The sequence below is a fragment of the Cuculus canorus genome, chromosome 1 (genome assembly GCF_017976375.1).
Source record: "Cuculus canorus isolate bCucCan1 chromosome 1, bCucCan1.pri, whole genome shotgun sequence".
Classification (NCBI taxonomy): domain Eukaryota; kingdom Metazoa; phylum Chordata; class Aves; order Cuculiformes; family Cuculidae; genus Cuculus; species Cuculus canorus.
This window is the reverse complement of record NC_071401.1, coordinates 104,006,061-104,019,222: the sequence shown is the minus strand read 5'-3', so window position 1 is coordinate 104,019,222 and position 13,162 is coordinate 104,006,061. Positions and strand designations below refer to the sequence as shown.

General features: G+C 38.9%; 1 protein-coding gene across 14 annotated transcripts in view; it reads right to left on the bottom strand.

The window, feature by feature from the left end:
• Positions 1 to 4,015: 4,015 nt before the first annotated feature.
• The window catches only part of NRIP1 (nuclear receptor interacting protein 1), a 144,443-nt gene continuing 135,296 nt past the window's right edge, over positions 4,016 to 13,162 (bottom strand). For all 14 annotated transcript variants that reach the window (XM_054067314.1, XM_054067348.1, XM_054067304.1 and 11 more), the window contains one exon: positions 4,016 to 12,932. In XM_054067314.1, coding sequence (XP_053923289.1) covers positions 9,076 to 12,564 — 3,489 coding nt within the window. In that variant the 5' untranslated portion in view covers positions 12,565 to 12,932 and the 3' untranslated portion in view covers positions 4,016 to 9,075. The remainder of the gene's footprint in view (positions 12,933 to 13,162) is intronic.

The following is a 13,162-nucleotide window of genomic DNA, read 5'->3' as shown; positions in this document are numbered from 1 at the left end:
TATCTCATTTTCCTTCTCTTACCGTCCTGGGACTTGCATCTATTCTGCATCACTTAAAAAAAAAAAAAACAACACAAACCAGCAGGTTTTTAGGGGGGGGATGGGAGGAAACGGGTTGTGACATATACTTTGCTTCTTCCTGCCATAATAAGCAGTATCCTAAAATAAAGGAAAGAACTACTGGGAGTAGGTACCATTAGAGGTCATCACATCTCTTCTTGGTAAATTGTCACTATGCAGTGCCTTGGGTGAATAGTTTCAGAGGAAGAGACCAAGACACAGCATTCAATACAGTCAATGCATAACATAGTACCTCAGGCAAATGCCTATTTCAAAGCAGTTTTTGTCTAAAAATATATACTTTTTTTTCCCCACCCCCTATGCCCTTCATAAGCGATGACTGGGCTCCCATATACTTTGAAAATGAAATGAAAGGACTAAAAATAACGTGGAAGAGGTAGGGGAAAATGGCATGAGATTTAACAGTTTCTAGCATGAAAGATGGACAAATTACTACACGTAAGGATTAACTAAACTAATTCCTCTCAGATTTTTAAGCAGACTTATGCACCAACCAACTACCTATTGGTACTTCTGCATAATGAAACATAAGGCTTCTTTTAATTTAGGACTAGGGAGTGAGTAAACTTACATCAATACCCTCTGAGATTTAATCAGTGATACTGAAGTACAGAGAGTATGTTATCTATGATATGAAGAGCTGTATGAGGATTTTGTTTCCTGGATGTATGTAGTAGTTCTTGCTGCAGATGTTAATAATGAAGACTTTCTCCCAGAGACCATGTTGAATAGAGGAAAACGAGGTGGGATTAGAAAGTAAAAGGCATTTGAGAATAACGTCTTCGTAGCTCTCTGCCCTAAGATTCTCCTTCCTCCTCCAAGAGGTGATTAACACCCCCCAAGCTGCACCATGGACAAGCACACAGACACCTGTGAGCACTGGGGTCGTGTATAGCAACTGAAGGAACACAGGCTTCCTGCATGACCAAAGGCAAATCAGAGTGGGGGAGAAGGGTGTTCTTTCAAGAGTCAAATGTGAATAATAGATTTGGAAAGAATTGCACAATTCTAACAGCTAACTTCCTTCCATCTTCCACAGAACCCCTAGTAACGCTTCCAAATCAAGGCATATAAGAGACTGAGCATCAGGGCATCCAACTCTGAAACATGCTTGAATTTCCTCTCTTGGTACCAGTGATGAGACTTGGATGTGTGTTCTAGTCAGGCAGAACTTGAAAAATGATGACATTTTGCTGAAGTTACAAAGGTGCAGACAGGCAACTATTAAGAGGTAACAGTAACAGACTGGATGTATTTAGTTCCCAGTGGCTACCCACAACTCCTTCACATTTGAGGTCTGTACTGAAATTTTCAAAAGAACTTCTAAGCATGCAAGGAGTTTAAGAGTCAACACCATCTTCAGTAAAGACTGGGGCCACAGAGCCCCCCACTAACTTACAGAATAGCCCAGTTTGCCTCCCATTTGGTGAGAAAGTATCCTTGCCTCACCAAACTAGACTAGTTAAGGAGAATCGAGATCGTTTAATACTGTAATAAGCAGCATAGTTATTTCTCCATCACTCCCCAGCGCATCAAGATGCACTGAAGACACATCATCAGTTTAATTGTGGAGGCAGGCATCAAACCTATCTAACTAGCACAGTTGCCGGTTAATAATGGTCGGTTTGTATTCAACCGACCAATTCAGTTAAAGTCCAAGCAGTTTAATCAAAAAACTAATCTGGAAATAGTGACAAATCTCTTTATTCATTAAAAGCAAGCAGTCCTTAAAAAGTCAAATCAAAGTGCGCTGCTGTGAGCTTGGATCAGCATATGCTGTTTCATTAGCAGCATTGATATTTACCAGCAGAGAGGATTTTCATGCTCTGAGTTTGTGCCATACTGCTTTTGAGTCCCTCTGACAATCAAAAGGGAATAAAAATATTATCAACATTTATTACCTGCATGTCCTTGCCACGGCTTGAGGCTCATGCCAAGTCCCTACAGACATCCCCATAGGTACATTACATGTCTAATGTGCCAAGCTGTGTCATAGAGAACAATATTGTCATTGTATTCTCCTGTTTCAAAAACCACACTTTTCTTGACAAAATTTAGTCAATGAAGAATAATTTGCTTTACTGTTCTAACACGTAGATTTATTTGTATTACTGCAACAGGTTTTTCTACTCTGAACAAAGCTTCTGTAATGCATGGGCCTGCAAGTGATCTATCAAAGTCTGGATCTGTCCTTGATACTCACAATACTGGAGTTAATTTCATTTGAGGAGCACAAGATCGGGCTGCCAAGTCCCCTGAACATAACTGCTACCCCTTCCCCACCCTCCATTTTGAAATCTCTGAAGCAAAACCTTTCATTTCTTTATCCAGTGGCTGTTTTACAAAAAAATCATCAACACCACATGCATGTTTCATTTTGTGAGAAACAAACTGATGATCAAGAAGATTCTGCGCAACCACAGGTCTGTCTGTAAAAAGTTCACTAGAGGTTTGAGGCATTTTTAAGCGAGTTTATGATGAATAACTATGCAAATGTTGTTAATGTTCCCTCAGAGTGAAATGTCTCAGAAAATTTACACCACTTCAACATCCTCGTCATTCCACAGGCACTTTAAGCATACCATACACTCAGCTCTGCAGGCTTGTTTGCTCTGGTAGACACAACACAAGTTTTACTTGGTGTTGCAGCACAATATATTGAATAAATACACTGAAGTTGCAAGAGCCTGAACTCTGAGTAATAAAGTAGAAAAACAGTGATATGCAGGAGCACCAAGGAACTGTCCTAGGGCATCATCACGTGAGAAACGGAGGCACACCATTGGTTTTTGCTAAACCCAAAGGAACCAAGTCAGTGAGGAAGCATGTATTTCAAAAATTACTTTCAAGCTTCACTGCCATTAGAAAACTAGATTAGCTCCTGAGGTATATCACAGTTTTTCACGTGGCTGTAGTTTGGCTTATTCATTCATCCCTCAAATCAGAAGCAAGCCTACTTACCATGACAAGAGTCTATGCAGAAGCTGGACCCCTGGCCTTTTCCCTCTGAAGCACTGCTGAGTACCACTGGTGGCACTCTATACGTACTTTAAGACAACACATCCAAAGAGATATCGAAGGACAGCCAGTATCCAGATCGTATTCCATTTAGGAAAACAATCCATATGTTCAGCTACACACTTAATGAAGCCCCAGCTGAGATCTATGCAGTTGGAATTACTGTTTTAAAATTAACTTTATGGATTATAATTTGTTTTCAAGAAAGCTTCCCTAGAACCTCATGCATGTGTATTTATCGCTAAGACATCAGAAAACTTATGACGATTCATGAAAATGGCAGTTTCTGCTACCCAAGACAGTCATGACCCAAGTGCTTGCTTACATCTGTGCAGCTCCAGACCTAGTGTGCAATCCACAATTTGCACTGATGTCATAACCCAACTTAAGAGCTGCAAAACATATTGCAAGTGCACTATTAAATCTTTGTACAGTCTCCACAAGCAATATGTATTCTCTCTTCTACATGTTTGCTTAAGAACTTCAACTGAATCCAACTAAAGAGTCTTCTTTACAACATGGACCAAAGCAGATCTTAGTGGGAAAACACACCTTTCCAGCCCTACACAGAGGACCTGAAAAACGTTTTGTTTAAAATTCTCACATAAGAATCCTCATCTAGAGGTTACGAGTATACGGTCACCAATTTCAAGTCAATAAGCAGAAAGGTTTTTGAATAAAGCATGATATGGTGGTTTGTAAAGTGAAACTGCTAATCTGATTTAGATCATTTCACTTCCAGCTCCATGACTGTTTCCAGTCAGCAGACCCGTTGAAAGCCGTGTGTCCCTAACTTCCTTGAGATATTTTTGTTGTCAGAAAATTATATTAATAGCACTGATGCAGAGAGCCCATTAACCCTCCAATAATGGAAAGTACACATGAAATAAAGCAGATTTAAAAGCCATCAAGACAATGCATTTTTCTCATTTATTCAAATCTTCTGCAGGAAGTAAACACTGAAAGATTTAAAAAAACTTCACACTGCAGTATGTACAGTTTGTGACACCACATGAGGAAATTAATTTCTAATAAAAAAATGAGACCAGTTAGATAAATTACTGAAGACACATCACAATAAAATTGATTGTGGTAAAATCCTGAATTCTAATGTATGGCAATGAAAATCAATATTCCTTTGTTTTACAGGGATGGAATAGTCCTGGTACAATATTTCAATAACGCAAAATGGAGTCCTGAATTTACATGACTGATTATAGCTATATGAGTACTTCATGTTTTAAAATTAGTTTTGCATTTGTTTTTTTTTTCCAGACCCTTTTGATTTGAAGCACATTCTTTCACAAAGCTAAAATACCACAGCAGAAGTCATGTCCAGAAGTGGAATACTGTTGTGTTTTGAACTGACCTGACTTGTTAAGACATTTTTTTTTTTGCCAACGCACAGATGCACAGGGTCCCCCATGCACTTTTCATGCAGCAGGTAATCACAACTTTAAATAAAAGTATTTTTCTATACATTCTTCCAGACTTGCAACTGTATACATACATGCAAAAGTTTTTAAACCTATGTGATCATATTTACACTTATACATGGAATATACATAACAAAAAAGATTAAAAGGGTTTTTCTTCCTTTGCATTAGAACAATACAAAATATGTATTTCTCATTAAGGAAACCACTATTTACATCACCTTTTAAAAACCAATTTCAACATATTATAGGTGTAACAAGTCAATATATTTACATCATATATAAATATATATAATATATACTTACCAGCTTACTCCTCTGTAAGATGTGGCAGAGAAAAAACTGGTAATATCATGTCACTGACGTCAATGAGAGCTGTAACTTTCACCAACATTTAACAGGGAAAATTTAAACCATTCATTTCTTTCTTTTAAAAACACCGGTAAATTAAAAATTTAAAAACATTACTAAGAGTAAATGGCTAAGAAAAGTGAAAGTTATGGCTGAATTCCCTTTTGATCTCATAGCGTTTACAAACTTCTCAAACTGAGCCACCCAGTTACACGGTATCAGCAGAGAAGCCCTCCAGCAAAACAGCTTTGAGTCCGTAGTCACGCGTTACCCTCCATCATTTCCTTAAATTTTGGCAGAGGAGACACTAGAAATCTGGTTATCTTAGTTCTGTACACATTCCCCTACAAAGAAAAGGCGTACCTGTGTGGCAATTATAAGACAATCCCCAGATACAACTAGCTTGAGCACTACACCACAGTAGGTGAAGCAGCATGAGCCTGTAGATGCCCTCTAAAGTAAGGCATCGGGCACTTTACAACCCGACTGCTGCCGAGATTAAAGTTAATTCAGGTTTAAGTCTCAAGGGGCTGCAATTACAAATTTAAGCGTAGTAGACACATCCCTAACTAACTTCTTCACTGCTCCATGGGGTGGAGACAGCTTTCCCTCAGCAGTCTAACATAGCTAAAACTGGGAGGTGATCTCCTCCCTCCCCCCCTGCTCCTTTGATGATGAGATCACACAACGGTACCCATCAATCCCGCACCTCTTTGTCTACACAGCCACTGCTAATATCTGACAAGGCTCCATCTTCCTTCAAGTCCATAATCTGAAAGCATAGCTGAAACTTCAGCCTCCTGAGTTTGTAGAGCTATCTTTGAAGCTTCTACTCCCACAACTGAAGAAGCATACTGTGGACAGCCAAAATGCATAACCTAGCAGTGAATGTTTACAGAAACAAGGAAACAGGAGTTGCTGAGAATGCCAAGCACTACTCAGATGACCTTAATTTGTCATTCATCTACAGGGGCTGGTGAAAATCAAGGATCTTTGAGCTGCTTGGGAAAACACGGTCCTTCTGCAAACCCAGCTTCTGCACCTTCCTTTTCTGATGGGAAAGTCCCCAAGGAAAACAATGGCAATTTCTTTTTACTCACCCATGCTACAAGATAAAAAGATTAAAAAGCCTTTGGTCCTCAGGTTTAAAGGTTTTTCAAAATTTTAAAGAATACCTCCTACCTAGCAAGGGGTAACATCAGTGATACTGGAGAATTTGACATAGGAGATTGTTGCTTTCTTAGCAGCTGACTGAAGAGCATGAAGTTAGCACGCTCTACCCCCTCTCAAGGGCCTCATTGTTATATTACATGCTGCTTGAGATTGCAATGTCTACAAAAGGTAAAATTCTTTCATGAACACCATTTCACAAACTTAAATTCTTGCATATTATAGTTTACTGACATCTGTGAGAATGGTAATACTCTTTTCATTAACATCACCTAAAAAGAAAGCTAAATCATTAACTGGTCAAACTGTTAACATTTTAACTTAAATGGTTTTCTAAAACTTCAAAAACTAAATGTTCAAAAGTATATATTATAACAATAGAGTACCATAGAATAAATACATAGGTAAGCACACTCCTAGACTCCAATATTACTCTTTGTTAGGGTTAGACTCCTCTCCCTACTTTTTATCTCAGCTTTGTGTTGATAAAGTTTTTCTAACCAGATTATTTCACATCCGTTCAAGCTGCATGCTTCTCTGGAGCCCTTCAAGTAAATTACAGCCCTGTATTTACTCTGGGGACCATCTATTATTCTATATTGCATATATTTCCTAGCTATATACATGTTGTTTCAAGAAAAATAATCAATTAAGACTTTAAGAGATATTTAATGGATGGAACAAATACCATCTTTTAATATTTCTGCTGGGTTGACTCATATAAAAAGAATTCAGTTCCACCGTCAATCCAAAATATATTTTATCTTGTTAATGATTACTCTGAGACATCTGAATTGTCATTGGGCCACTTATAAATGCAGTATTAAAAACAAACAAAATTTTATTTTTATATTATACTTCAGACAATGACATTTAAAATGATATTAGATGTGTGAAGGTTTTAAAATATAAATCTTCTTTGTACAGCCCATTAATATATTACGCTTCACCCAAATAACATAAAAATATATCTTTAAATGACTCTTATTTCTTATATAAACCAAGGGGAATGTTTTATACCGGATACTGCCAAATATTTGTGTTCCCTAAAAGAAGGTATCCCCCAGAGGGATGAAACAGAATAGTGGTGCATTTTCCAGCTGGCAGACAGGAGAAGTCCCTTTCAGTAGGGACTGCACTGGAAAGAAGGGAAACTGATCCCAGGCAGGGGGTGGAGGATGACAGGGAGAAAACAGCTCCCTCTGTCTCAGCAAGCCAGCAGCCTGGGAAAAGGATCTCTGAAACGGTACCAGAAAGGAAGAGAGCAAAATGCCCCATCACTCATCTCTGCTATGCAAAAAGGAGATGGACAGAAATAAGGGTTTTGTCATGTCATTGGCTCTCAATGGTGAAAATGGTCACTATTAAAACAGAATGTATCTTTCATTATCCTTGAAGTGAACTACTCAGCTGCCTGCTGATAGCACAAGGGATTATTACTCAAATTCGAAGCTACAAAGAACTTCTTTTTTCCACACATGTAAAAGGTTCAGCAAAACTTACGGTTGCCAATCATACATACAATTTAGAGGAACTGGATTTTGTCCTCCTCCTCCCCCCACGAAATAAGGGCTCCAAACAGAATTAACACTTTCAGTGTTAACAGGAAAGCAGAGCCACGTGGCTCTTCCCCAGCCAGCAATTCTTTTACGGTCTCAGATTTGACTGTAATTTTCAGTTACTCCCATCTCCGGCTGATATTGCCAGATGTTACAAATCACAGCACAGGTGGGGACTGAGGAAAAGGGCAGAGGAAGAGGATTTCTCAGAGATGTCACACTATCTTTTACAGACCATGACAAAACCACAATTTTATCCTCAGTTCAACCCGAAAAACTACTCTAAAACCAGGTTTTCTGAAGTAAAAGGGTAGTGGTGCATTAAACCATACACCAGCTGTTCAGAGAATAATAGAAACTGACAGAATATGGATTCTTTTCTCTGGTTGTAGAAAGAGACCAAAACTTTTTTTATTAAAATCCTATACCATCTTTGAGCGGAAGTCCAATGCGTTGCTTTAGCTTCTGCAGGGGAAGCAGGATGTTGCTAAACAGGCAAGTCTGCTCATCTGCTTCACAAGCTTTCCACCATTTTCCTCACCAAATACATGTACTAAGCTTCCTTAATCACACTCCTCCAAGAGGCATTTTGGCTTTTCCCTTTTAAGCAGGGAGGGGATAGGAATGCACTGACAAAAGGACTTATGCAATACTTGCATGGCCTATGAAAATCTGCCTTTTGTACAAAAACCTAGAAAAAACCCACTTAATTGTAACTATAACTCATTAACTATGGCTAAGGAAACTGAGGAAGGCATTTGTCAAGAGCAGGACAAGGAAGAAAAATAGGTTTTACACCACTATTCTGGCAGGACCACAAACAATATTTAAAAATAACAATAAAAATTTTGGAAGCACTAAAAACTACATTTCAGTGCCTTTCAATTATTAACACTGACACAGGTTTTCCAATATGACGAGCTAATACCTTGGACGGACTGCTCCATTTCTTAAAAGTTATTTTTAAAATGTCACAAAACATATTAAACATTCAGGAAAAAAAAATGTACACTGTCTCTATGCTCAGGCTTCCAAAAAAATAAGGATTATTTTACAGAGAGAGAGGAAACGCAGCATTACCACCACCTAGGCTGTACGCTTACAGTTTGTTATACCAAAAAACTTGCAGATCCAAATAAGACTCTGATCAAAGAGTACTCATAACTTAATTTGATACATACAGAAATGTCTTGTACAAATTACAACCTTTCTCGTTTTCTTGTGACAATCTATTGTAAAGCAAATTTTATCTACATGTATTTTAAATAACATCACCAGAAAAATAAAAAGTTTATTAAATGAAAACATGTTTCAATTATACCATGCTTTTCTAAAATCATGCTCAATTTATACAGTAAAGTTCGTACTCATTTTTATTTTCTTCTTTTTTGTTTGTTTTTTTTTTTTCTTAAACAAAGATTCAAAACCACTGATTGTAAACTTATTGAGGAGGCTATAGTTTATTCTGGCTCTTTTTTGATTGTTAGCACTTTTTCCAGAAGTCCATGCATTTCTCCATTCACACCATGTTGATGAGAGGTCTTACTCCCCATATGGCTGTTGTAAGGGCTTCTTAAGTTACTAAAAGGAGTTTTAAGCTCTGCATCAGATGTCAACTCCTCTTTGATTGTAACACGAGCTGAACCATCAGTAAAAGAAGGTTCATTCCAAATTTCTTTTTCATGTGCTTCTTGGCTAGTAACAGAGTTGCCGCCTTTCTGTAACATGTAGTACAATATTGGATTGGTTTTGGTCAGTCTTGGAGAGTCTTTGTCATAATCATTCTTCTCCATACCTGTGATCACCCATCTAATGGGCCCTTTTTCACTAGGCATCGGACACATGCTAAACTGGTCAGACTCGAGTCTAGATACTGTATTACCTAAGTGTTCAGGGAAGGGGGAACTGGCAGGACTTTTTACTGCTACAGGATACTGAAATGTTCTATGATCTACACAATTGTTCTGTTGCACAGGGCTTCCCATTAATGCATTTACTGAAGAAATGCTGAATTCAGGTTTATTAATTGTTACACTGCTTTTGTTTCCCTTTTTTTTGCTCTCTGCTAGTATGTTATTCCTATGTTGTGACAGATCTCTCTCACAGTTTTCTGAAAGAAGCAGCTGTTTCAACACATTAAAGCCTTTACTATCTCTAGACCAGCTCCTATTTTCACTTTCATTATTTGAACCATGACTTACAGTATATTTAAATTCAGCATCACTTCTGCTGTATTTCAGTTCTTGCTGGTTAAGCAAAGGCCCATAAAGTGCCTCGGTAGGAGAAGCGTGATTGTTTGCAGCATCAGACACATTATTTTTCATCTTTTTTAATGGACTTTCCAATGGCTCAGCATGAAGCTTCCTCTTCTTCGGTACTGTGCAAAGACTCTTTGATTCAAGGTGTGTCAGCTCACTATTTCGGTGACTTCTGTCCAGCTCATCTACGGGGTAACTGTCTTGGTTCTGTCTCAGCAACCTACTTAGCAGGCCATTTTTGGAAAAAGAGAAATCCTGAGGTGAGAGAGGCTCAGATTTCAACTCCTCAGATGCTGGAGAAGCAGCTGTGTTTCTCTGCAGTGAATGAACAAATCCTTGAAATGTGTTACCCTTGAACTCTCTTACTTGTTGTGCATTTGAATTATAAGGAACATATGATTCTTCAGATGGTTCAGTTTTTATTTTCACCGTCAATATTTGCTCATTCAAAGCCTTATCCGTCTGTTCTTGAGAACTTTCATCTCTTAAAAGCATCCTCTCTTTCTTTTCACTTTTACCTTTATTGGGAGTTCCCAGAAGCAGCTGAAGGACAGTGCGTCTTTCAAGGAGATTTTCTATTTCTGAACCTGGAAGTCCTTGTTCAGTGGGTGCAGGCTGACAACCGAATATTTTGTTATTTTCTTCATGTGTACTCAATTTATTTGTAAGCAGAGGGCTGTTCAATCTATCAATCAAGCCAACAGGTTTCTCTGTGTTCCCCACTAGCAGCTGTTTACTAGCTCTTTGTTCTTCACTTGAAATGGAAGTCTGCATGCCACACTGAGCGAGGTTCTGTAGCAGCTTGCTGGCACTGAAAGCTGAAGAGTTCTGGGGACTGTCATTCCTGCTCAGTTTTGCACCTTGTATTTCTTTACTTTTAGAAAGGTCAATCAAATGTTTAGATGCAGGATTCACCAGCCTGTCTGGCTGGATGGTGCAGGCATACGGTGGCGAGCTACGCTTGATGGCTAATGGTTGGTGTGAGAGGTTTATAGGAGAGTCTGCTTTTGCAGAAGACAGCAAAGGTGGAGTGCTTAATGGAGTCATTCGATTTGTACTGGGACTGTCAGTAACGGGAGTCCTTTTACCAGTCTGTACAGTGAATTTTGCCACATCAGCTGCACTGTGTGGTCCCTGAGAGTCATTACTCTTGTCTACTTTTTCTTCACTCTTATGCCCAAGTAACAGCTGAAGTAGCGTTACTTTCTGATGGGGATTAAGCTTAGAAGCTTTTGGAGTGTCTTTGTCTTCCTTGTTCTCTGGACAGGAAACTTTCGGATCCCAGTTATGAAGCAAGGACTGAGTCAGGTTATCCAATGAAGCAGGTGGACCTGTGTCCGTTTTATCTGTCCTCTGCTTAAAGGATAGGTCTATAGGAAGACAGTTAGAATGGGAGCTTTCATCATCACTACTGTCATCTTCTGTAAAACTAGGATTGTTGTCTGAATACTCATCAATAGTTGTTGGCGTGCTGCTGTCTTCAAAAATGCCGGCTCTCTCACTCCGTTCACGCCCTTTTACATGTTTGGTGGTATTCTGGCTTTTCAGTAGATGCAAGAGCAAACTGTTGTTGGGAGATGTTTTCACATTGCTCCTTTCCAAAGAACTTTTGTATCCCACATTTTTTGGAGATGAATGCATGATTCCCATGGAACTCTGAAATGGTGCCATACTGCTTTTGCTAGATACTGTTTTGGTTGATGATCCTGTTTGACCATTGAGATGGCTTGTCGCTCCTTTTGACAAACCCAATTGGCCAATATCCTTCTGAGCACTTTCTTGTAATCTGGCCATAGCTGCAAGTCTCTCACTTGCTATTTGATTTGCATTTTGTGCTTTTAAAGCATGTTCCCTGGAATACTGCTGCAAGTGAGCTTCACTTGAAAGAAGTAAAGCTAGCTGGCTGCATGCTACGCTGGGCTTTGGTGAAGCAGCAGGACTAGATCGTTTCTCTACCATGCTTGCAACAGCTTGTAACCTCGCAGCACATGACAGTGGCTCATTTATCACTTTAGGTCCGCTCTGCACTGCATGAGGAGATTCTATAAACCTCTCCTTGGGCAGGTTCTTTGTTATATCAGGCAGGCTGTCGTCCAGCTTCTGATCTTTTGCCTTGCTTTTCTTCAGCAGAGTCTTCAGGTGACTGGATGCAACACCATAGCACCTTAAATCTTTCTCCACCTGTAAAGAATCATGGCTAAGGGAGTACCCTTGCTCCTTGAGGCTCTGCCTAATCTGCTGTGACAAAGCAACACTCTGCAACCTAGAACTGAATGACTGAAGCAAAGAGGCAAGTAATGTGCTATCCTGTTTGCCTTTAGGCACACTTTCAACCATGCCAGCTAACAAAGCTTCCTTTTTTCCATCTAAATCCACAATGGAATCAGACAACCGCCTTCTTTTTGCTGCATTCCAGTCTTCAGAAGACTGCAACAGTCTTGCTTTTTTGAGGTGCAGCATGCCAGATCCCTGATATGTATTTGTGTTAAGAACTGGACCATTACTTTGACAACTGGGAAATATATTTCCAGAAATTTTAAAGTTTTGATCCTCTCCACTACGCCCAGTAGACTTTTTGTCAGCTGCAGTACCTGAGCCTCCTGCTGCTTGATGCATTAGTAATCCCTCTAGGTAAGTTAGAACAACAGAATCCTGGTGCATCTCAGAGCCAAGCTCTTCTCCATGAGTCATGTTCAATAAAAGTTTCCAAAAGGGCTCTGGTTCTATTCACTTCAAAGACTAGTTCTGCTGTAGCTGAATTGAGACGCAGAGTTAAGAAATAACGGGTAGATGTCTATAGTGTTTTTTCACAGACTTTCAGAAACAATATAAAATGTCATATTCCAAACAGGCTTCTTCCAGTATATATTGCTCGACGAGCTGGGTTTCCACACGTATGAATCGGCTGATATCTAAAATATTTCTGAAAAATGTCTAGGAGGAGCACTCAAAACATGGTTCCACGGTAATACAGTTCCATTAAGTATTTGTTGCCTTCTTTCTCCAGGAAGCCAGCTTGTTTTTCATGTTTTTCCATCTCCACCAAGCACTTAAAATTCCTAAGTGAAAAACAGAAAACAAAACAAAAAAACAAGTGGTCAAAAAAGAAAATATTTAGGATAAGATCAAATTACACAAGACTATTTTTCTTCTTCTTCTCTTAAACACTTTGTCTTAGACAGAGATTCAGTATATATAAGCAATAATGACATTCCAGAAGAAATTAAAAGTCAATTAATGGGCAAAGTACATCACAAGTAATCTAAAGAACTTTGTGAAGACAGTTTTC